This window comes from Scyliorhinus torazame, chromosome 4 (assembly GCF_047496885.1).
Source record: "Scyliorhinus torazame isolate Kashiwa2021f chromosome 4, sScyTor2.1, whole genome shotgun sequence".
Taxonomy (NCBI): domain Eukaryota; kingdom Metazoa; phylum Chordata; class Chondrichthyes; order Carcharhiniformes; family Scyliorhinidae; genus Scyliorhinus; species Scyliorhinus torazame.
The window spans coordinates 164628682-164654686 of NC_092710.1; the positions used below are offsets into that span (position 1 = coordinate 164628682).

At 44.0% G+C, this 26005-nt stretch overlaps 1 protein-coding gene across 3 annotated transcripts in view; it reads right to left on the bottom strand.

Moving 5' to 3' along the window:
• The window catches only part of LOC140410571 (structural maintenance of chromosomes protein 6-like), a 166782-nt gene that overhangs the window by 118514 nt on the left and 22263 nt on the right, over positions 1-26005 (bottom strand). For all 3 annotated transcript variants that reach the window (XM_072498831.1, XM_072498833.1, XM_072498832.1), the window contains exons 2-6: positions 24292-24457; positions 20826-20943; positions 19995-20100; positions 19113-19249; positions 16252-16313 (exon numbers count right to left, since the gene is read on the bottom strand). In XM_072498831.1, coding sequence (XP_072354932.1) covers positions 16252-16313; positions 19113-19249; positions 19995-20100; positions 20826-20943; positions 24292-24456 — 588 coding nt within the window. In that variant the 5' untranslated portion in view covers position 24457. The remainder of the gene's footprint in view (positions 1-16251; positions 16314-19112; positions 19250-19994; positions 20101-20825; positions 20944-24291; positions 24458-26005) is intronic.

The window sequence follows — 26005 nt, forward strand, 5'->3', positions numbered from 1 at the left end:
GAAGTCATACCCAAATCAGTTCGACCAAGAAAAGACAATTACCTTTTTTCTCTTGGACTACACAGGGTATGCGCATGATATTAGTCTTCTTTATAGCTTGCCAATTGGTGGAATAGAGCTTACTGGGTATATCAGTGGTTGTCCTCTAAAACAATAGCAGAATAACACCAAAAAGGCTGCTCAAACTCAGGTCAGATGTCTAATGTTTGCTTGCAGTTTAGGAGCTACTGCTGATTCACATCAAAATAGCTCATGAACAACAGGAGCAAAACGTTACATAACAATAATGGAGCTCTTCCAAATCAATGGAATCCTTTTCCAGATTTTTTTATTCATTGGAACTCAGTCCCTTGCGTGTAGCAGTCCAACTTGTAACACAAATATAGAATTAACCATCACTTTTGAAACTGCTATTGAATCATGCATTGGGACTGGCATTTAGTAACCTACCAAGTCTTCTCCTAACCTTCAAGTCATTCCAGTAAACATGTGCACCTACCACCCTTCTTTATGCTACCCAATCTAACTATATTATAATTTAAAACTCATGGAGCATGCATCCCAAAATTATTTGGAAAGAGTGTTGACCGGAAGACAAAAACTCTTATCTAAAATAATCAAGTTACAAATATCTGTACCAAGGTTAAAATGACAATTGTAGGTTTCATAACACAGTCGAGAGCAGCACTGCATATAGGAAGTACAGAAGAGATCTATAAGATGTAATGAGGGACAAAAAGAGAGTATGAGAATAGATTGGTGGTTAACATAAAAAGGGACACCTTTATTCCACAAACCTTAACTTTGTTAACAAACCATTTACATGACACTTTGTCAAATGGTTTGTTAAAATCCAAGTAGATAGCATCTATTTTGTTCTCTTTAACAAAGCTTCTGTGTTACTTTCTCAAACAAATTCAATTGGATATGTCGGATAGGATTTGCTTTTTACAAGTCAGTATTGGCTGTCCTTAATTAACTCAAACCTCTCCAAGTTCCCTGATTCTAGTTTCTAAAATCTTACCCAAAAAGCTACCAGGAATAGAAACACAGAAAATAGAAGCACAAGGCGGCCATTCTGCCCTTCAGGCCTGATCCACCATGCATTATGATCATGGCTGATCAAGTTCAATACCTGGATTTCGCCCCCCAAATTATAGGAGATAATCCTCCTCCATATTTAGCCCAAGAGCTATATCAAATTCCTTCTTGAAATTATACAAAGTTTTAGCCTCAACTACTTTCTGTGGTAATGAATTCCACAGATTTACCACTCCCTGGATGAAGAAATTTCTCCTCACCTCAGTCCTGTGTTGTTCCTGGTGTCTTAATAACACTCGTAGTCTTGAAGTTGAAGTAGATGCTTTACTGTGAGTTTGTTTTCTCTTCAGTGCTTAACTTTAAGTTACATTTGAGCTGCCTGTCTGTCTTGCCACCAGCTCCCGTTCCTGTGAAGTGTCTGCTGACTTCCTGTTTGTGTGTTTTTATACCTCCCGTGCTCCCTCTAGTGATTGCTCAGTTGTATTGCATCTACATTGACCCCTTGCTTAATATACACAGATATACAGATCACCACATCCCCCCTTTTTTCTTTACATATTTTCTGTAGTGTTAAAGAAAATTGTACAAAACAGTTAGATTACTTGTGATATGTATATCTGTCCAAGTGATGATGATATTGGATATTTTACAAAGCCAATTAAGATTTATGAGTCCAATCTTAATAAAAACATTTGAGAGTCCAAACTTGATGAATTTGTTCGTTGAGTTTTTTCTTTTTCGTTGTTGACGTGGCGATATTGATATTGCAACTCTGTTGTGAATGTTGTTGGTGTTCTTGTTTCTAAGTAACCAACAAGTCATTCCGAGGTGCTTGAGTGGTTGAACCACTGATGTTGAGTGACATGGACTTTTCTTCTGTGCTTGTGGTATTGATTTAGTGTGTCATCTGCCTTGAAAGCTGGTGTGCTTGCTTGTTCTGGAACAGATGTGAATTTGTGCGATTCGTTGTCATGCCATGGCATGTTTGTAGTCTTGTCAATGTTTTGCAGTGTGCTGTGGCATTGTCCTTCATGTGCAGCATTGTACCATTTTGTACAGGTTGTTTCATTGTTGTTGTTTCTGTCTTTGTTGTTTTCGGTGTCGTTCTTGTTGCTATTTTTGTCGTATCTGTCTTTGCTGTTTTCGTTGTCGTTCTTCTGGTTTTTGTTGTTTTCGTCGTTGTTCTTGTTGTGCTTGTTGTTTCTGTTTCTGTTGTTTTCATCGTTTTTCGTGTCGTGCTTGTTGGTGTCTTTGTTATGCTTCTTGTTGTTTTTGTTCTTGTAGTTTTTGTTGTTGTGCTTGCAGTTTTTGTTGTTGCTGTTTTTGTTCTTGTTTCTGCAGTGCTTCTTGCGTTTTTTGTTGTTCTTGTTGCGCTCAATGAGTGTTGTGTGTGGATAATTTGCGTAATTGGTGCCAGTGTTCTTTGTGGTATCTGTTACCTTGAGCGTTTTGTTTCGAGAATGGTCTGATGTTGCATTGATGTTGGTGACACCAGTCATTTGTGGTGGATTTGATTCCTCTTCTTTGCTTTATTGGTGCCCCTGTTCTGGAGACAAAATCTTCACAATTTCATTTTCTTGTTGGCCTTGGTGCTCCTCTTCTGGAGTCAAAATCTTCAAGATTTCAATTGACGTGGTCTCTCTGGACTCGTGAGTAGCCCTACTCTGTGCTTCTGTACAGACGAGCTGAGATCTGTCAGTCTCGTTGTGATCCTGCACCTCCTGTATGTCGAGTGTGATGACACTGTCACTGTTTTCGCATGCAGTGGGTAGACTTACATCGTCTTCTTCTTGATTATGTGAGCTTGGTAGACTTTCATAGTCTGCTTGTGGTTGCTCAGATATGGTGGGTTGACCTTCATGGTTTTGATCATGCATGGCGTTTGCAATGGAGTGTTTCTTTGCTTCCATTTTGGAGTCTGTCAACGAGCTGTCTGTGGAGGCTTGCGTCGCTCTCTCTGTGGAGTCATGCAGTGTTCTCTCTGTGGAGTCAATCTCTCAACGGAGTTGTTCTGTGCTCTGTGTGTGACGTTGTCTTCTTCTTGGGTATTGCTGTCATCCAATGTCTCGACGATCTGCCATGGCATCATGGTATTGGATTCATGTACCCGGAGTAGAGTCATGTTGAGCTTTGCAACCGTGTTGCTGATGCTGTGATCAGCATATCCAAATAACTCAGCCATGTCTGGGTAGGATTGTTCGACAAACAAATCATCTTTTTTTGTTTCGGATGTGTTTTCGTTCTCTTCATCTTTTTTTGTTTCGCATTTGTTATCGTTCTCTTCACTTTGGGTGGTGCAGACTGCTTGTTCCAGGGTGTTGCGAAAGTTATCTTCCACTGCTGGTAAACGTTCAGGCATTGAGGTAAGAAAATTCGGTTTTACAGCTTTAAGTTTCTTGTTTTCAATTTTCGGGCATTTCCCTTATAAGTGGGCGTAGTCAGGATCCTCTGACGTCATGATGTTCGAGACATCATGCGTGGGACTCGATTGCGCATGCGCACATCGATCTACCTTTACTTAGCGGGTTTTTGTACACTGCGCATGCGCAGACCCATCTTCGAATGTTGCGATCTTTTCTTTGCACTGCGCATGCGCAGAAGGCAAAACGGCTGATTTTAACTGCGCATGTGCGGCTTCTGTTTCCTGCGCATGCGTAGACGCAGATTTTCGTCTTTTGTTCCACGGAGATTGTAAAATGTGCTCAGACACCATTTTGGAGTGGATTTCAGCGTTTTTGCTTTGTAAGACATTAAAGTTACTTTTTCCTTTCGATCTGGACTTTTCAATCACGATTTTCGGAGTTAACCCTTTCTGTTCAGGTTTTGATTATTTGAGTTTTGCATCAGTCATTCCCTGTGCAATTTGGTCTCTAAGAGCATACAGTACTGTTCAAATTCCACAGTGATCTTCAAATTCTTTTAGTATTACTTCTAATTTGGTGCTGTCTTCACCTTTCACGTATTTAAAGCAAGTATATATTTCTCTAGCTTCATGTTCTGTGACGAGCAGAGCTATTTTAATTTCTTCTGAGGCTGCTTTTAAATCATTAGCTATGATATATATATATGTAATATCGAACATTTGTTTAAATCTTTTCCAGTCATTACTTAAATTACCGGTTGTGTTCAGCTGAGGTGGGGTTCCAACAGATATCATCGAATTAGAGAAGTCTTCCCACGTCGAATGTCCGGTAGGAGTTTTCCTTGCCATTTTGGTCTTTTTGTGTCTGCAGCTTGCATAGTGTTATAGTAAGTGTTCTGAAGTCTCCTGGTACCATGTGTTGTTCCTTGTGTCTTAATAACACTCGTAGCCTTGAAGTTGAAGTAGATGCTTTATTGCAAGTTTGTTTTCTATTCAGTGCTTAACTTTAAGTTACATTTGAGCTGCCTGTCTGTCTTGCTACCAGCTCCCGTTCCTGTGAAGTGTCTGCTGACTTTCTGTTCGTGTTTTTATACCTCCCGTGCTCTCTCCAGTGATTGCTCAGTTGTGTTGCATCTCCATTGACCCCTTGCTTAATATACACAGATATACAGATCACCACAAGTCCTAAAAGGTTTACCCCTTATCCTCAAACTATAACCCCTAGTTCTGGACTCCCCACCATCAGGAACATTCTTTCTGAATCTACCCTGTCTAATTCTATTAGAATTTTGTAAGTCTCTATGAGATCCCCTCTCACTCTTCTCAACTCCAATGAAAATAATACTAACCGACTTAGTCCTGCCATCGCAGGAATCAACTTGGTAAACCTTTGCTACACTCCCTCCACAGCAAGAAAATCCTTCCTCAAATATGGATACAAAAACTGCACACAATACTCCAGATGTAGCCTCACAAATACCCTATACAATTGCAGTAAAACATCTCTATTCCTATACTTAAATCCTTTTGCTATGAAGGCCAACATACTATTTGCCTGTTTGGCGGCCTGCTATCCCTTCGCACTTTCAGTGACTGATGCACGAGGACACCAATTCAAATAATAATCTGCCTTCCTATTTTTGCTACCGAAGCGGTGAACCTCACATTTTCCACATTATGCCCTGCATATGCCCACTCAATCAGCCTGTCCAACCTGCTGAAGCATCTTTGCATCATCCTCACAGTTCACCCTGCCATCTAACTTTGTATCATCTGTAAATTTGGAGTTCCCTCGTCCAAATCATTAATATACAATGTGAACACTTGGGGTCCTTGCACAGATCCCTGCGGTACCCCACCAGTCACTGCCTGTCAATCGGAAAAAGACCCATTTATTCCAACTTTTTTGCTTCCTGTCTGCTTTCTATCCATCTCAAGGTACAACCCTAATCCCATTCACTTTAACTTTGCATAGTAATCTGCCATGGAAACCTTGGTGAAAAACTTCTGAAAGTCAAAATAAACCATATCCATCGGGTCTCCCTGGTCAACTCTTATATGGAACATAGAATTGTACAGCACAGTACAGGCCCTTCGGCCCACGATGTTGTGCCGAACTAGTCTGAAACTAAGATCAAATCAACATACTCCCAATCATTCTAGTGCACTCCATATGCCTATCCAATAACTGCTTGAAAGTTCCTAAAGTGTTCGTCTCCACTACCTTAGCTGACTCTACTAGTTACATCTTCAAAGAATTCCAGTAGATTTGTCAAGCATGATGTCCCTATCATAAATCCATGTTGATTTTGTCAGATTATGCCATTGCTTTCCAAATGCTGTGTTATGAAATCCTTGAAAATGGACTACAGCAACTTCCCTACTACCGATGTTAGGCTCACTGGTCTATAGTTCCTTGTTTTCTCTCTATCTCCTTTTTTGAATAGTGGGTTTACATTTGTAGGAACCATTCCAGAGTCCAAAGATATTTGGGAATTGACCATCAATTGATCTACTATTTCTAGGGCCACTTCCTTAAGTAATCTGGGATGAAGATTATCAGGCTCTGGAGATTTATCCGCCTACAATCTCATTAATTTCCCCAAAACTATTTCTTTACTAATACTAATTTCCTTCAGCTACTTACTGAAACTTGTTGTTTCTCAGAACTTCCAGTACATTATTTGTGTCTTCCTTTGTGAAGACAAAAGCAAAGTATGCATTTAGTTCCTCAACCATTTCTTTGTTCCCTGTTATGAGTTCTCCGTTTCTGACTAAGTTTTTATTAATCTTTTTCTCTTTACATACCTACAGAAACTTTCAGTTTTTATGTTCGCTGCTAGCTTTCTTTCATATTGCATTTACTCCTTCTTAATCAATCCCTTGGTCCGTCTTTGCTGAAATTTAAACTGTTCCCAATCCTCAGCTCTATTGCTTTTTTTTTTGCTAATTTGTATGCCTCTTCTTTGAATCTAATACTATCTCTAATTTTCCTTATAAGTTATGGTTTCATACAGACTTTCTTGAAAAAGGATGCCGCAGCAATCCTCTCCCCGTAATCAAGGAAAGATTGGAGCATTATGGCAAATCCTTCCACTATCTCCATGCCCACTTCCTTGAACAACCCGGGATGCAAACCATCGGGAACAGGCAACCTATCCACTCTTTAGTATAGTCTGCCTTTCCAATACATCCTGCCCATCATTACATCACCTCTACCATCACTCCAACTGATAATTTGTCAGCATCCGCTTCTCAGTATACAACAAAACAAAGCACTTACATACTTGCGCCTACAAGCATACGTCACTTTCTTTGTCCCGAATAAGGTTCAAACCCTCCTCTTACTACCTGCTGTTTACATGCCATGTTTGGATACAGAAGATTTTGGGGTTCTCTTGTTAAAATTTTTTCTTTGCCAGTCTTATTTTCCACTTTGGTTCCCCTCTCTACTTATTATCTCAGGCTTGGATCTTGCTCGAAGAATTCACCCGAAAGGAGTAGGATTAGACCCCTCATTCGGTGTATCAAGCCTACTCCATAGTTCAATAAAATCATGGATGATCAGACTGAACCTTAATTCCACTTTCCTGCTTGCCCCCCATCCATAACTCTCAACTCCCTTATAGATCACCCACCTCTCGCAACCCTCGGCCATTATCTTTACTTTTCAGTTTGTTTCAGCCATCATCTTTACTTTTCAATCAGAAATATTTTTGTCTAATTTATCCCCTCAGCCGGATACCTGTTCACCCTGTGCTCATTGTATACAACACATTCCAAACATTACCAGCTCCAATGGTCCAACTTCTCTTTTTCAGCCTCGAGGCCAAATCATTTCCCACTTTCTTTCACTGGGAAAAAGACTCACCCACATGCAATGCTTTCCATGAATACCAGAGGCTTCAAAGTGTGAAGAGAAAACTCTCAAAATCGGCAATGTGATAATAATTGAACAATTTGTTTTTGTGATGTTAGTTGAGAGATGTAAATTGGGCAGGACACCAGAGATGATATATCTCAATGACTCTAAAATAGTGCCATAGAACCACTTACGACAACTTGAGCGGCAGATTTGGCTTAGTGTCTCAACCAAATGCCAGCACCTCTAAAAGTGCAGTATTCCCTCAGTGCAATACTCCCTCAGTACTGCACTGGAGGGTCAGCTTTGGTTTCCTTGCTGTTTCAGTGTTGGAATGAGTCTTGAGCCCAGAACCATCTGATTCAGACGAGAGAGCGCCAACAACTGAGACCCTGCTGACACTGTTGGTGCTGTAAATAGCATCTCCCCCTTGATTTTTACACTAGTACTTAACCCAATACATGTTGACCACCATTGCGTTCTGACCTTCCGACTACATGCTATTTGAAATCCTTAGTACACCAATGTATGTCAGAACCAGCATGTAATACCTACTGTAAGGCAGAAAGAGCATGTTATTTGAAAGCAAGAAATACAGTTATATCAAGGCTAAAAATAATTAATTGACTAGGCAGATGTAATCATATAAGGGGACCTACCAATATCTACCACTTAAGGGGCACGTATGCGTGTTTGTGTGTACACGCACATAAATGTCAGTAGCAAATGCTGAGGACGCGATCTAACCGAAATTGTTAAGTGTGGTAGTGAGCGGGAAATGCCGGGAATATCCCGACAGCTGACCCGGCAAGGCCGTCACCATTATCTAATGGTAATTGGTCCATTTAACAAGGCCCACGGGCTTCACGCCACAAATTACTGTCCCGCCGGCTGATTTGCCGGGACCGCATCCGGCAGCTCCCCTTTAACAAGGGGGTGCTGCACGTAAACCGAGCCTGCAAAGCAAATCCCAGACAGGTCGCAGCCATGCCACCGCGCAGACCAGTTTCACGATTCAGGGATGCCGACCTGGTCAAACGATGGACACGGTGGAGTCCAGAAAGGATGCCCTGTTCCCCTGAGGGCCTCAGAAGGTCAGCCACAGGGCAGCCAGTGCTGCGGGAGGACGTGGCAGCAGCCATCAGCTCAGGGCACCCAGTGCCGCAAGAAACTAAACACTGGGCCGTACAGATGAGTTGGCACCTGCCGCTTGGCTCCGGTCCCGCCTGTCAACCCCCCCCCCCTCGCCGACCATGCGCCTGGCACCGCCTCCGCTCAGCACAATGCCATGCTCCAGCCCACCCATGCCCAGAAGTGGTGCCCACATCTGTGTCCCCCCCCCCCCCCCCCCAAAGATTCATGAAGAGCGTGGCTCATGAGAGCCACCCGACGTGAAGCGTGTGAGGATGAGTGACTCCCTCGCCCTCTGGGCATGCCGGACCGTTGCCACTTCCACCTGCCCTCCATCTTCTGGCTGGTCCTGCGGATCCTCCCCGGGCTCGTCCTCCAACCCCTCCTGGCCCAGCCCCTCCTCGGATGTACCCACACGTTACTTCTCCTCCTCTACCTCCAACATTTGCCTTGCTGTTGTGCAAGATTGTGGAGGGCACAGCGGACCACCCCAAAGCAGGGGACCTTCTGGGAGTGGGCGTCCTACTGCTGTGCACCACCAGAGCGTTTGAAACATCGGGACTGCATTTTAAGCATTCCGATGCACCATTAATGACAGCCTGGTGGCTACATGTTGCTCATTATATCGGGTCTCGCCTCAGTGGCGTCATTAGCAAGGTCCTCAGTGGGATCGGCGATGGCTACTCCTCGGATCCCCACAGCAGCTACTCCGCCAGCTTCACATTTTTAAAAAGGTGTACTAATCGGCCCCCGTGTGACCACTTGCTAGGGAGGGAGTTAGATCACGGGAGGCTGTTAGATAGGGGGTCGTTCCCGGTAATGGTGTGGAGATTGGCTGTAATTGGTGATTTTTGGTTTCTCGCCACGCGACGATCATCATTGCGCCGGGGGAGCGAGCCGGTTAAATTACAAACCGAACGGCACCCGCTGCAGTTCCAGATTTTGGCCTCTTTTTCAATCCAACAGCCCCATTGTGCTGTCGCTCAATGTGGCTGTTAAATTGAACCCTATATTTTGCTCCTGCAATATTATGATTTCATGTAAAGCTAATACCATGCACTGAATTAAAAGCCACCGGGTTCATTTTAAGGTTGCAAAATAACCAAAAGAAGCTTTTCCAAGTCATTACTTTTCATCTAAAAAAAAAAAAACATCAAATGGCTGTTCATTTAAGACAGCGTGGACAAAGTGGTGTACCTTTTTCAAAGTCAATGGTGTTGCAACAATTTCGGAGTTAAAACTAGATTTAATTGCAACTGCTCATAATTGATAAGGGACAATTTGTTTAACCAGGAGGAAACAGGGCACATCCTGTAACTTATTAAATTTACTTAGCCAAGCTCAGCTGTTACCACTCTTGAAACAATAAGCTGTCATTTGAATCACCTAGCTGCACTTAACTGTTTAACATTTACATGACTTCTATTTATACAACCGGTTCATGCAGCAGCAGTTGGCAGGCTGTGGAAGGTATCGTTTTCATAATGCAAAGCAGATTCCCGAACAGTGAGGCAACACTTATGCAAAGCTTGCAGTTTTATATTGTGCGTACTATTGCTTCCCCAAATGGCTGAAAACAGTGTGTACTGAATCGTGGTGAACAAGGGTACAAGAGGAGAAATTAAATACAATTATTCCCTCACTTGCAATGCTGCCAGCTCATGAACAAAACCATATTAGAACAGTCCTTTTCTCACCCATTTATTATCTTTGACTGAGTGGAACACCCCAAGGCACATCATAGGAGCATTTAAAATTTGGCTCTGAGCCTCATTAGGATCGATGATTGATCAATGCAATAGGTTTTAAGGAATGACAAAGGAGATGAAATAGGTTTCAATAACAACCTGTAAAGCTGTTATAACCTGCCTACTTACCATTGGCTGGGGACTAATGACAATCCCACAATCCTGTGGGAGTATGAGCTTCCCCAACGAGGGGTGCGGAGAAACCATTGGTAAACTCCAAGTATAAATAATGCTGGCCAGTTTAGGAACCAGTAGCAGGAAGGAGTGTGCAGCAAGGGAAGTTGCTGCTGCTGTTATACATATATATATATATATATATATATATATATATGTTATTGTAAATAAATGTTATTACTTTGTATCCTTAAAACTCGTGCTGGATTCTTCGTGGCCCTCACAAAACTGGCGACGAAGGTTAAAGTGAATAGCTGTCTACACTGCTGAAGCCTCCTCCCTGGATTTTTGTTGGATACAGGTTGGAAGTTGTTTTCTATTATACCATGCCTCTGTACGTTTGGATGTTTTTGATGCTGCGCTGGAAAGCTGGAACCAGTACACACAACGGATGCGTTACTATTTTCGGGCAAACAATATAACAATAAACGAGCGGCAGGTGGTCATATTGCTCACCACCTGCGGACCGCATACGTTTGGGGTGATTAGGAGCCTTACGTACCCAGCTGCGGCGGACACCAAAACGTTTGATGAACTTGTGAATATAGTGGGGCAACATTTTAACCCAACCCCATCCACGATAGTCCAGCGTTACCGGTTTAATACCACTGAGAGGACCCCAGGAGAATCCCTTGCCGATTTTCTATCCAGGCTACGCAGGATTAAGGAGTACTGTGACTATGGTGAGACCTTGTCAGAAATGTTACGCGACCGTTTGGTTTGCGTATTAACAATGCGGCTACCCAGAGAAAGTTGTTAGCTGAGCCAACATTGACTTTTCAACAGGCCATTCAAATAGTATTGGCCCGAGAGAGCGCAGAACAAGGAGTGCAGGAGCTACAGGGAATGGAAGTGCATGCCTTGGGGCGCAACCACTTCCGTCCGAAAACGTCCCCCCGCACTCCTGCGGTACCTTGGGCGAGGCAACGTCTGGACCGACGCCATTGGCCGTCGGACATTCCTCCCCGAAGGGAGCCTTCTCCAGAACCAATGGACGAGGAGCCATGTCCGTGTCAGACTTGTAGGCGCCGACCCCGTCGCGGACGGCGGTCGTGGGGGCGGCAGAGGTGCCGTCGTTCTGACCGAAACTGGGACCAGCCCAGGGGCCGTAACTGGGACCAGCCCAGGGGCTGTACCTTCCATGTGTATGAACCTGCGGCGACTACTCCTGAGGACGTGGAGACGGAGGATGACTGCCTGCAGCTGCATTGTGTGGCAGCTCCCCGTGTGGCCCCCATTAAGGAGACAGTACGGGTCAATGGCCACCCGCTTGAGATGGAGTTGGATACTGGCGCAGCGGTCTCCGTGATTGCCCAGAGGACATTCGACTGCATCAAGCAGGTTATACAGACCCTTACATTAATCGACTCACACGCCAGGTTGGCCACCTACACGGGGGAACCACTGGACATTGCAGGAACTACAATGACCCCTGTTGTTTATGGGCGCCAGGGGGGGCGTTTCCCACTTATCGTGGTGCGCGGCCATGGGCCCAGCCTGTTGGATCGGGACTGGTTGCGCCATTTGCGGTTGCAATGGCAGCACATCCTCCAAACAGTTTCTGAAGGGTTGACTGAGGTGCTAGGACGATACCCAGATGTATTCCAGCCTGGTTTGGGGAAAATAAAAGGGGCCGCAGCCCGTATCCAAGTCGAACCAGGAGCCTCGCCGCACTATTTCCGGGCGCACCCGGTGCCTTACGCCTTGCTCGAGAAGGTAGAAGGGGAGCTCACTCGTTTGGAGAGTTTGGGTATTATCAGGCCCGTCCGTTTTGCTGACTGGGCAGCACCAATTGTACCTGTAATGAAGCCAGATGCCACAGTTCGCTTGTGTGGCGACTATAAACTTTCCGTGAATACGGCTTCCCGACTCGACCGATATCCAATGCCTCGCATAGAGGATCTCTACGCGAAGCTTGCAGGTGGACTCTCGTTCACAAAATTAGTTATGAGTCCCGCCTACCTGCAGTTGGAGCTGGACCCTGCCTCCCGACCATCTGTAACGATTAATACACACCGGGGCCTGTATGAATATACACGGTTGCCCTTTGGAGTATCCTCTGCCTGCGCAATTTTTCAACGTGTTATGGAGGGCATTTGGAGAGGTTTACTACGTGTTGCTGTCTACTTAGATGACGTTTTGATTACAGGGATGTCAGAGCAGGAACATTTGGAAAATCTGGAGCCTGTCCTTAGACGCCTTTCGGAGGCTGGAGTCCGTTTATGTCGCACAAAGTGCGTATTTCAGGCAAAGGACGTAGTCTACCTAGGTTATCGGGTGGACCGCGAAGGTTTGCACCCCGTCGCAGAGAAGGTGCGTGCAATTCAACAGGTCCCCGCCCCGACTGACACGTCGCATCTTCGTTCTTTTCTCGGTCTCGCAAACTATTACGGGAAGTTCCTCCCCAACATGGCAACGACGCTGGCCCCTTTGCACCTTCTGCTAAAGAAAAATCACACCTGGGTTTGGGGTCAGCCGCAAGAAACCGCTTTCCGGCGGGTAAAGCAACATTTGTCGACGTTTGGGTTACTAACCCACTATGATCCTGGAAAGCCTTTGCTCATCACATGTGATGCATCCCCGTATGGTATTGGGGCCGTCCTGTCCCACAAGATGGAGAACGGGGCCGAGCGACCGATAGCTTTCACCTCCCGCACATTGACTGCAGCGGAGAAAAAGTACGCGCAGATCGAGGAGGGGGGCCTGGCAGTGGTTTTTGCGGTGAAACGCTTCCACCAGTACATGTATGGCCGCCATTTCACTATCGTGACTGATCATGAGCCTCTGCTGGGTCTTTTCAGAGAGGATACGCCAATACCGCCCATTGCTTCCGCACGGATCCAGCGCTGGGCTTTGTTGCTTGTTGCATACGAGTATTCTCTGGAGCACAAACCAGGTATGCAGATAGCAAATGCCGACGCACTGAGCCGATTGCCTTTATCGACCGGCCCCATGTCGACCCCCACGACCGGTGAGGTGGTTGCAACCCTAAATTTTATGGACACCGTGCCTGTCACGGCATCACAGATCCGTGAGTGGACCCAGACGGAGCCAGTCCTGTCAAAGGTTTGGCACATAGTTCTGTATGGTGGGCAGCATAGACAGCTCCCAGGCGAATTGCGGGCATTTTCCTCCAAGCTGTCAGAATTCAGCGTGGAAGACAGCATCCTCTTGTGGGGGACGCGTGTGATTGTCCCGGAAAAAGGCCAGGAGCTGATACTAACAGACTTGCACAATGGGCATCCAGGTGTGACCAAAATGAAAATGTTGGCCCAGAGTTATGTCTGGTAGCCAGGCCTCGACACCGACATTGAGAAGGTGGCCCAAAACCGCTCCATTTGTGAGGAGCATCAGAAGCGTCCGCCGGCCGCGCCCCTACATCACTGGGAATGGCCAGGGCGGCCTTGGGCACGCTTGCGTGCAGATTTCGCAGGCCCTTTTCAAGGATCCATGTTCCTTCTATTAATTGACACCCAGACTAAATGGCTAGAGGTGCATAAGATGCAGGGGACAACGTCCTGCGCAACAATTGAAAAGATGCGTTTGTCGTTTAGTACGCATGGCCTCCCCGAGGTGCTGGTCACGGATAACAGCACTCCATTCACGAGTGAGGAGTTTGCGAGGTTCACGATGATGAATGGCATACGCCATATCCGCACTGCCCCTTACCACCTGGCTTCAAATGGGTTGGCAGAGCGCGCAGTGCAGACATTCAAAAGAGGCCTAAATAAGCAGTCTTCCGGATCAATGGACACGAGACTGGCTCGCTTTTTGTTTACGTATAGGACCACCCCCCATGCGGTGACGGGTGCATTTTGCTGGTGTTCGGAATTTTGCTGGTGGTGCCCAGTGGGTTCCTGGTGTAATCTTTCGCCAAACGGGCCCTATATCTTACCAGGTGCAAGCCCAGTGTCGTCTCCAGCGCAAACATGTAGATCACGTTCGGTCCAGAAGACTATCCCCTCAAAAGATTCCCCGCCCCCGGAGCTCATTTTTTACAGCTGCAGAGACCAGAGACAAGGGAAGGTAGTCCTCGCAATCTTCCACTTGTGCCTCACTCGAAGCCTGCGCAGGTCGTTACAGAATCAAATGGAGATAGAGATGCTGACATGACGGAGGCAGCAGACTCTGACTCTGAGATCGAGACACAGGATGCATCAGAGGGGGAATCCTCGGGTCCAAGGGCCGTGGATGTACAACCGTTGCGCCGTTCATCACGGAAGCGCTGGTCTCCGTCTCGTTACACGCCGCCTGATCCAGCGCCGCGTGCAAATGCTGTCCGGCCTGCGGCAAAACGAGTCCGACGCCCTCCTTCGCCAGGGTCTTCGGTGGATTCCTTGTACTTTTTGGGGGGGGGGGGGGGGGGGGGGGTGGGGGCGATGTTATAACCTGCCTACTTACCATTGGCTGGGGACTAATGACAATCCCACAATCCTGTGGGAGTATGAGCTTCCCCAATGAGGGGGGCGGAGAAACCATTAGTAAACTCCAAGTATAAATAAAGCTGGCCAGTTTAGGAACCAGCAGGAATGAGTGTGCAGCAAGGGAAGTTGCTGCTGCTATTATATATATACATATATAATATGTTATTGTGAATAAATGTTATTACTTTGTATCCTTAAAACTCGTGCTGGATTCTTCGTGGCCCTCACAAAAAAAGCAATAAAACATTCCGTGATTGCACAGGAATTTGTTTTAAGGAGTGGCTTGAATGAGAAAGAGATAGAGAAACTTATGGAAGGAACTCCAGAGCTCGAGTCTCAGGACTGAAGTCATGGCTTACTTGTGGAGTAATTAAATTGGTAATGTTGAAAAGGCTAGATTTGGAAGAGTGCTTGAGCTTGTAGAGGGATGTACGGCTGGGAAGGTTACAGAGATAATGGTACCAAGATCATAAAGGGACAGAGGGGCAGGGCTTGAACTTTAAAATTGTGATGAGCCAATACAGATCAGCAAGCACATGGACGAATGAGACTCGGAGCAAGTTCAGATATAGGTAGCATTGTTTTAGATGAGCTCAAGTGTTTGGAGAGTGGCAGTTTGAAGGTCAGCTGAGCGAGCACTGCAATAGTCAAGTCTAGAGGTAACAAAAAGGTGTGGATGGGTGTCCTTTGCAGAGGCAAAAATAAAAGGTCTGGGTGATGGAGCAGATATATTCTCGTAAGTTCATCTTTGGGTCAACTCGGACACCAAGGCTGCAAAACCTGATCAAACCTCAGACAGTTAACAGGTAGCGAGATAGATTCTGTGGCTGAGTGGAGTTTGTGGTAGAAACCAAAGGCAATGGTTTCAGTCTTTCCGATATTTGGTTAAAGGAAATTTCTGCTCACCCAGTATTGTATTTTGTGACAAATCATTCACAGTGGAGGGATTGAGAGAGGTGTTAGGGAGGTAGTGCTGGATGTCAGTGTACATGTAGAACCTGACATGGTATTTCCAGATGATTTCACCAACAGGAAGAGTGTAGTTATGAAATACAGTAGGTAATCAAGGCATTACATGAAAAAAAGTTGCATGCATTTAACAAAAAAGTCAAAATGATAATGTCAAATGTCACAGCTCACAGAGCCAGATGAAAATTGGTCCAGATTGGAATGATAACATTTGACGCATCTTAGTCAAGTTTGGAATTATTAGAAAAGATTGGCAAGTGAATCTTTTCTTACTGGCTTTTTAATGAACGGTGTAATCAATTAAAAAAAAAAGAACATATTAACAAACTCCTGTCACTACCGTATAATGCTGTGTTCATGGTTCATGAAAATATTACCGAATTCTCATTGGCCATTCAAAAACACACATAAATGCAATATGTAACGATGCTGTGAAATTGGCTAGTATTAGACAGCTCAACTTTATCTAATTATCTAACTACATTGCATCACATAAAAACCATGTGTTCGTTTATACGAATGTTGGTGGGAAAAACATACCTGAATATTAAATTGGTCCAATATTGTATTGAGTTCTTCTTTCTTTGTGGAAATTAGGTGCCCTAGAGAAAACAAACAATCGGGAACATGATTGTCCATTGAAATTGCATAACGAGCATATGGAACTTTCACTTAAAGCCAGTATACAAATTGGTATAATGCGCAAGTACAAAGCTCAATTTCTCCACCAATTAATAATCCACTGATGCAAAGAACCTGAACACAATAGTATGCGAGGTTTTTCACTTTGGAAGCAAAAACAAGGCGGCAGATTACTATCCGAATTGGGAGAGGAGTGTGCGCAGCGGGTGTCCTTGTGCACCAAACGCTGAAGATTAACATGCAGATGCAGCAGGCGGTAAAGAAGGCTAATGGTATATTGGCTTTCATTGCGAGAGGTTTCGGGTACAGGAGCAGGGATGTGTTGTTGCAATTATACAGGGCCTTGGTGAGGCCGCACCTAGAATATGGTGCGCAGTTTTGGTCTCCTTTTCTGAGGAAGGGTGTTCTTGCTCTTGAGGGTGTGCAGCAAAAGTTTACTAGGGTGATTCCGGGGATGGCGGAACTGATGTATAAGGAGAGATTGACAAGGTTAAGATTGTTTTTGCTGGAGTTCAGACGAATGAGGGGGGATTTCATTGAGACTTATAAAATTCTAACAGGATGAGATAGGGTGGGTGCAAGGAGAATGTTCCCGATGGTGGGTGTGTCCAGAACCAGGGGTCACAGTCTGAGGATTTGGGGTAGACCATTTAGGAGAGATGAGGAGACATTTCTTCACCCGAAGACTGGTGAGCCTGTGGAATTCATTATCACAGGAAGTAGTTGAGGCTAAGACATTGAATACACTCAAGCGGCGGCTAGATATGGCACTTGAGGCGAATGGGATCAAGGGTTATGGGGAGAAAGCAGGATTCGGCTATTGAGTTGGTCAATCAGCCATGATTGAGACGAATGGCGGAGCAGACCCGAAGGGCCAAATGGCTTCCTCCTGCTCCTATCTTCTATGTTTCTGTGTCACATCCCACTGCTAAGTTATGCATTCTGTAATCTACTTTGAATAACAATGTCACCTTATCAAAAAATACATGGTCAGAAAGGCATTTAAATTTCCCTAATTTTGTCTGCTTCTTCTGATTCAACACTCAAGATGATTTCATATTTCCAAATCAGAAAGTAGATATGTCCCAGTTTTATATGGATTAGAACAAATTAAAAGAATCACAATTATTCAAAGTATTTAAATAACATAGAAAATACAGCACAGAACAGGCCCTTCGGCCCACGATGTTGTGCCGAACCTTTGTCCTAGATTAATCATAGATTATCATTGAATTTACAGTGCAGAAGGAGGCCATTCGGCCCTTTGAGTCTGCACCGGCTCTTGGAAAGAGCACCCTACCCAAACTCAACACCTCCACCCAACACCAAGGGCAATTTGGACATTAAGGGCAATTTATCATTGGCCAATTCACCTAACCCGCACACCTTTGGACTGTGGGAGGAAACCAGAGCACCCGGAGGAAACCCACGCAGACACGGGGAGGACGTGCAGACTCCGCACAGACAGTGACCCAAGCCGGAATCGAACCTGGGACCCTGGAGCTGTGAAGCAATTGTGCTATCCACAATGCTACCGTGCTGCCCTTAAGAACAAATAAATCTACACTATATCATTTTACTGTAATCCATGTACCTATCCAATAGCTGCTTGAAGGTCCCTAATGTTTCCGACTCAACTACTTCCACAGGCAGTGCATTCCATGCCCCCACTACTCTCTGGGTAAAGAACCTACCTCTGATATCCCTCCTATATCTTCCACCTTTCACCTTAAATTTATGTCCCCTTGTAATGGTTTGTTCCACCCGGGGAAAAAGTCTCTGACTGTCTACTCTATCTATTCCCCTGATCATCTTATAAACCTCTATCAAGTCGCCCCTCATCCTTCTCCGTTCTAATGAGAAAAGGCCTAGCACCCTCAACCTTTCCTCGTAAGACCTACTCTCCATTCCAGGCAACATCCTGGTAAATCTTCTTTGCACCTTTTCCAAAGCTTCCACATCCTTCCTAAAATGAGGCGACCAGAACTGTACACAGTACTCCAAATGTGGCCTTACCAAAGTTTTGTACAGCTGCATCATCACCTCACGGCTCTTAAATTCAATCCCTCTGTTAATGAACGCGAGCACACCATAGGCCTTCTTCACAGCTCTATCCACTTGAGTGGCAACTTTCAAAGATGTACGAACATAGACCCCAAGATCTCTCTGCTCCTCCACATTGCCAAGATCTCTACCGTTAACCCTGTATTCCGTATTCATATTTGTCCTTCCAAAATGGACAACCTCACACTTTTCAGGGTTAAACTCCATCTGCCACTTCTCAGCCCAGCTCTGCATCCTATCTATGTCTCTTTGCAGCCGACAACAGCCCTCCTTACTATCCACAACTCCACCAATCTTCGTATCGTCTGCAAATTTACTGACCCACCCTTCAACTCCCTCATCCAAGTCATTAATGAAAATCACAAACAGCAGAGGACCCAGAACTGATCCCTGCGGTACGCCACTAGTAACTGGGATCCAGGCTGAATATTTGCCATCCACCAACACTCTCTGACTTCTATCGGTTAGCCAGTTCGTTATCCAACTGGCCAAATTTCCCACTATCCCATGCCTCCTTACTTTCTGCATAAGCCTACCATGGGGAACTTTATCAAATGCCTTACTAAAATCCGTGTACACTACATTCTACTGTGTGATTTGTTCCAATTTGGTCCAAGTTTGAATACTCTACGGTTGTAAAATAAGCATAATTACAAATAGCAGGTTGGCAGAAACAGTCAGACTACCCATTTTACCTGATTGACTTTTCAATCTGTACTGTCTTATTCCATCCCCAGAAATACGTTGTTCCACAATGACAGCCTGCCCGTATTTATCAGGTTTAAAAGCATCAGGTCCTCTGTTTCTCAAGGTTATTGAAATATCTGCAGAACTACAAATTCAGGTTAGAAATTTAAATTAACAACTTTATCAATCGCCATTGTTTAAATACTCTTATGCTGCCCAACTAGTTAATTTAATGGACAATTCAAATTTAACACTATAATTTTAAATGGGGTTCCAGACAGTGAAAATAAAACTTAAAATAAATGAAACGGATTATGTGTAGCACTCCATATAAGCCACTAAGCCAGACAAACTAAGAGTGAAACACTGTACTAATGATAAAATATAAGCATCATGTATTACCCAAAAATAAACTTTACAATTTTCGTAATAATGAACCAGAGATTCTCAATGCCAACCTCCAAGCAATTCAATGATGTGGATTGTGGGTATTGACATATATAAGATTTTAGCTGCTGCAGATTAAAATCCTCTCTCCTCTGTAAAGTACACATGCCTTAGTCATGCTCCAACACATACATCTGTATGGTCAAAGATAAATGGTTAGGAATCCCTATATTGCATTTTAGGATGGTCAGATTCATTTTCTGCAGAAAGCTTGGAGGTTAATGGTGAATAATGCAGTCGTTTAGAAATATACACAAGAGGGCTTACACGTAGACATGTTGCAGACTCCTGATTTTGTTTTAATTGTTTTTTGATCAGATTGGTTTCCGTCCCTCTTGGAAAGAAAAAATGTTAAATGTAGAAATTAAATAATTTCAGCAATCAACTACTATATTCGATCCACAAAAAAAGATCAAAAAGACACGAGTAAAATTAAACCTTACTTTTGACCATCTTTTACAAATCCTTTTATAGAATATCCTCTGTTTGTGGCAGTAGCTTTTCCACCAAGCCCTACAATGAGGGCTGTCAGTACAGCACTCTTTCCACCTACAGACAGATGGAAACAAGATTTTAGTTGATTCTTGCATTAATTCTTTGGTAATCTATTTCAGAAAGATAGTTTCACAACTTGATAGTACACTGCTGTGGAAAAGAGCCCGCAAGAGGCATATATTCAAACTCAAGCAGATTGAAATCAGCAGGTTGCCAGAGAAGTAATTTTATCTTTGAAGATCAGTGTCACTATTGCATCAGTGCAATATTGTTAAACATGAGAAAAAACTTAAAATGGTGGAAAATTTGGCCAAAATGATACAGAACAACATCATTAATTAGAAACATAAATCGATGTTTAGGGTGAAGAATCTTTGTCATCAAGAATTTAAGCAGGTTGTGTGTTAAGGCAGCATTGGGTATGGGCAACCAAGGAAATGGAGCACAGTGATTAGCACTGTTACTTCACAGCACCAGGGTCCCAGGTTCGATTCCCGGCTTGGGTCACTCTCTGTGCGGAGTCTGCACGTTCTCCCCGTGTCTGCATGGGTTTCCTCCCACAAGTCCCAAAAAACGTGCCGTTGGGTGAATTGGACATTCTGGATTCTCCGTGTGTGCCCGAACAGACGCTGGAGTGTGGCGACTAGGGGGATTTTCACATTAACTTCATTGCAGTGTTAATGTAAGTCTACTAATAAAGATCATTATCCAGTATATATTTTATCCATTTGAAGGCACAGAAATCATTTTAACAGAAACTAACAGTTGCTAACACTTACTTCCGTTGTTTCCAACCACAAAATTCACATTGGGTCCAAACTTAAATGGTCCAAGGCAAGAATGGCACATGAAATTTTTCAATGAAATACTTTCAATTATTCCTACGTCACCTTCATTCTGAAACAAGAAAATCCAGATTAGATCTATAGAAATTAAATAGTTGGGAGAAATGTGTAGCGTATAACTATACTGCTGCTGTTCAAGATAACAACCTACAATGTGAAGCATGCAAAATATCAATGACACTTCAAAAAACCGCTGCAGATTTGGTAACATCCTCCCTTGAGCGATACGAGTGCCTCATTTCAAACAGCAAGTTTTAAACAGTATTCTGTAAACCACTTATTGAAGACAGTGGCTCTGCTCATTAAACATGACAAATTCTGCTGCTGCTTAGACTTCTTTAATTACTGTCATTTCCTCAGCCACCAAATGACACTACGCTTGGCAGTTGGAAGTTACTGGTATTACAGTACTAAGTAGCCACAAGTGACTTTTAAGAAAGAAAAGCTCAACTCTCACGTTTACCCACTGTAAAACTTTATTCTCCTGCCAACAAAGAATGAACTTTGATTTGAAATACACCAGTACAAATAATAACAGAATCCTTTATTACCTTTCCCCCAAACGCATAAAAAAATTAAAGGATCACTAATTGAATTAGCCAAAATAGCTTTAAACACATCACTGCCATACAGATGTAACTCATTATTCTTGATTAGACCTACGTTGAACTTGAAATTGAATTACAAAACATTTTACAAACACCCGATGGTGATTTTAAAAAAAATAACAATACCACGTCCATCACCATTTATTTGTTCAGACATATTCTTGGCACACACAAAATGAAAAGGAGAATATCCCTTTAGATGTGATACTCTGTATCAAATCTGCCCTTACTTAGAAAGTGCTGCATGGCTGTTTTAAGAAAAAAAAGTTATTTTTTTTAAATAAGCAAGGACAGGAATATAGATCCAAAGGGGTCTAGGCAAGGCAATAATGATGGGAAAAATGAAAGATCAAAGACTCAAACAAAGACCAATGAAAGCATAACTGCATCACTGGTGGAATTAAACAAGATTACCAATTCAATGGAAAGTACTAGCAGCACATAACAGGCAACATTGAACAGGACAGTACACACAGCCATGCAACCCCAGTCATACAGGAAATCCAGGTACAACGTGCAGAAAGCCATCAGGGATGCCAAAAGACAATACCACATCAAACTAGAGTCCCAGGCCAACGACACAAACCCACGACGACTGTGGCAGGGCTTACACAAGATCACAGGCTACAAAGCAAGGCCAGGCGGAATATCTGGGGCTGGAGCTTCCATCCCCGATGAACTGAACAAGTTCTATGCCCGCTTTGAGCAGTCAGCCAATGCACCAGTGCCACCTGCCCCAACAGCCCTGGACACACCCATACCCATTATTCCAGCCTCAGAGGTAAGAGCTGCCTTCTTGAAAGTGAATCTGTGGAAAGCGAGTTGCTCCGATGGAGTCCCTGGGCGAGCATTCAGAGCCTGTGCAGACCAGCAGGCGAGTGTATTCGCAGGCATCTTCAACACCTCACTCCTCCGCTCCAAGGTTCCCACCTCCTTCAAGACGACCACCATAATACAGTACCAAAGAAGAACAAGGTAGCCTGCCTCAACGATTACCGACCGGTGGCCCTGACGTCTGTTATCATGAAATGCTTTGAGCGGCTAGTCATGAGACGGATCAACGCCAGCCTCCCAGATGGTCTCGATCCACTGCAGTTCGCCTATCAACGCAACGTGTCCACAGCAGATGCTATCTCCCTGGCTCTACAATCAACACTCAAAAACCTCAACAACAAGGACACCTATGTAAGACTGCTGTTCATAGACTTCAGCTCCGCCTTCAACACCATTATCCCGTCAAGACGTATAGTCAAACTCTGCAATCTTGGACTTGACTCCTCCCTGTGCTGCTGAATCCTTGACTTCCTCACCAACAGACCCCAATCTGACAGGATAGGCAACAGCACCTCCTCCACAAAAGTCCTCGACACCGGGGCCCCACAAGGATAAGTGCTCAGTCCTCTACCGGACTCTCTTTTCACACACACGACTGTGTGCCAAGATTTAACTCCAACTTAATCTATAAGTTTGCGGATGATACTGCTGTGGTGGGTCATATCTCAAACAACGACGAATCAGACTACGAATCAGAAACCGAAAGCAACCTCTCCCTAAATGTCAGAAAGACCAAGGAACTGATCATTGACTTCAGGAATCGTAGCACGACACACACTCCCACCTGCACCAATGTCTCCGAGGTGGACCTTATCGATAGCTTTAATTTCCTGGGGGGTCACCATCACCAACAATCTGTCCTGGTCCACTCACATTGATGCAACAGTCAAGAAAGCCCAAAAACGTCTCTACTTCCTACAGAAGCTAAAGAAATTTGGCATGTCTGCATCAAACTCTCACAAACTTCTACAGATGTGCCATAGAGCGCGTCCTATCCAGCTGCATCACAGCTTGGTGTGGCAACTGCTCGGCCCAAGATCGCAAGAAACTGCAGAGTGTGGTGAACTCAGCCCAACTCATCACACAAGCTTGCCACCCACACATTAATTCTGTCTACACCTCCCGCTGCCTCAGGAAGACAGACAGCATTATCAGAGACCCCTCCCACCCAGGCTTTGCCTTCTTCCAGACCTTTCCATCAGACAGAAGATACAGAAGTTTGAAGACCTGCACATCCAGACATCGGAACAGCTTCATCCCCACAGCTACAAGACTCCTCAACGACTCTCCCTCGGACTGATCTGTTCCCTGTAAGAACACTATTCACGACGCCCTATGCTGCTCTTGCTCATGTATTTGCTTTGTTTGGCCCCTTGTTCCACACTGTAACCAATCACTGTTTGGCGATGTACCATTTGTCAATGTACTTTGTCGATTAGGTTTTTTTTGTCTACTGTGCGTACTGTGTACGTTCCCTTGGCTGCAGAAAAATACTTTTCACTGTACTTCAGTACATGTGACAATAAATCAAATCAAAAGAAAAATGAAACAGACAAAGCATAAAATGCCGTATTCATAACACTGAAGTAGCACACATTTACTTATAGGTTGGGTTGCTACAGAATCAATGTAATCAGGATTTGTACATCCAGTGCCTCTTTCACAAATGGTGCAATTTTGATGATCCAACATTATACTCTATATTTATCTCTGAATCTTGATAAATTCAACGTGAAACAGCCTACTTTATCTGGTTTAATTGCTCTTAAAAATCTCTCTTGGGTATCCTTCCCTATTTGTTCAGAGAAACTAACAAACAACATGATAAATCTATCTGGAATATTGTTCTAGTCAGACACCAAGAGGTCCACAAAAACAATGCACCTTTACTGACCATTTTCAACTTAGGGAAGTGTCCAACTTATGCAATCTAACTTCTACGAATGATAAATATTTACCAAGAGTGAACTTGGAGGTAGATTGTCACCGCTTTGTCCATTAGTCGTCACAGCTTTCCCATTGCTCCTGTTGGCTTCATCAGCATCACAGTCCTTTGTGTTTTCAGTTTTGACTCTCTTTAGGGGTACTGTTCCCTCAGAAAGGTCTTCTTTTCGTTTTGACATGCTAAATATTCAGATTACAAAAATATAAAAACGGTGGGAAAACATTAATGTTGTGAACTTCAATTATTTCCAGTTACCAATTTGATGTCTCATGCATCTGTACATTTTTGACAGCCTCGAGTAGAGAGTCAATGGAAGATTTCCAAACAATCTGAAGATATTATGACACCAATTTTTAGCTATTTGGATAAATTTTGGCTCATTCTGGCTGCAGTTTTTATCACTCATACATCCCTTTTCACCCTAGGCAAGTCCTTGGCCTTGGGACAAATTCACAAACTGAAATGCAATGTTAGTATTGCCTTGGCCGTGTTATAACAAATACTGCCACTCAGCTCTTCCACTTTGCATTGACAATTGCATTGACCTACACTATAAACTGCAAAGTGCAAGCTTCACCTTGGAAAAACACATCCAGTGGTATCTCCCTTTTCCTCTTTTAATTATCAAAAGACAACTGCTGCTGAAAGGGTGGTGCAGGCAGGCTCAATCAAGGTATTCAAAAGAGAATGCGATTGCTTTCTGAAAATAAATAATGTGCAAGGTTAGAGGGTAAGGCCAAAAAGTGGGATTAATTAGAATGCTCTTTCATTGAGCCGGTGCAGACTGGATAGCCTTCTTCTGCACTATGAGGATTCAGTGATTCTGAGAATATACATCCTCAATGGAGAGAGAAGGGAGCTAACATTTTGAGTCGGGATGACTCTTTGACAAAGTGTCATCCAGGCTCCCTTCTCTCTCCACACATCCAGACGAGAAACATTAGGTCCCTTCTCTCTCTACAGATGCTGTCAAACCTGCTGAGATTGTCCAGTATTTTGTTTCAGATTCTAGCATCTATGGTAATTTGCTTTTATGCAAACATCCGCAGTTTTGGACTTCAGCAAACTGTTCTAATGTTGGGAGTCGACAATCCTCCCTAAAGTACTATCAAAATAAACAGATGTTCATCTTTAGCACAGTTTGTGACACAAAGTTCAAATCTGCATTGAATGTTGTTGGGGTCAGCAGCACAAGGACTTGCAAAAGCAAATGTATCTCAGCTAGACAATATTGTGATGAATGTAGGAAGTTATATTTTGTTGTAGTAATGTTATAAAAAAACCTTAGGCGGCTCAGTGGCGCAGTGGTCAGCGCTGCTGCCTCGTGCCGCGCAGGACCCGGGTTCGATCCCAGCCCCGAATCACTGTCAGTGGAGTTTGCATATTCTCCCCATGTCTGCATGGGTCTCACTACTACAACCCAAAGATGCGCAGGGTAGCTGGATTGGGCACGCTAAATTGCCCCTTAATTGGAAAAAAAAATAATTGGGTACTCTAAATTTATTTTTAAAAAGAAACCCTGCGTTCTAATACATACAAGCAGTATGCCTGCTAAAGCAGTAATCAAGATGTTGTAAAGGTGAGGTAATCAGCGATTTTACCCATTTACCGGTTCACAGAGAAATGGCTAATCGAATATTGTTTATGTTTTTGGAGGATCCCTGGGGTGTAGATGATTATATGGGATGGTGTTTAGCCCTAGCTAAGAAGGTCATGGGACAACTTGG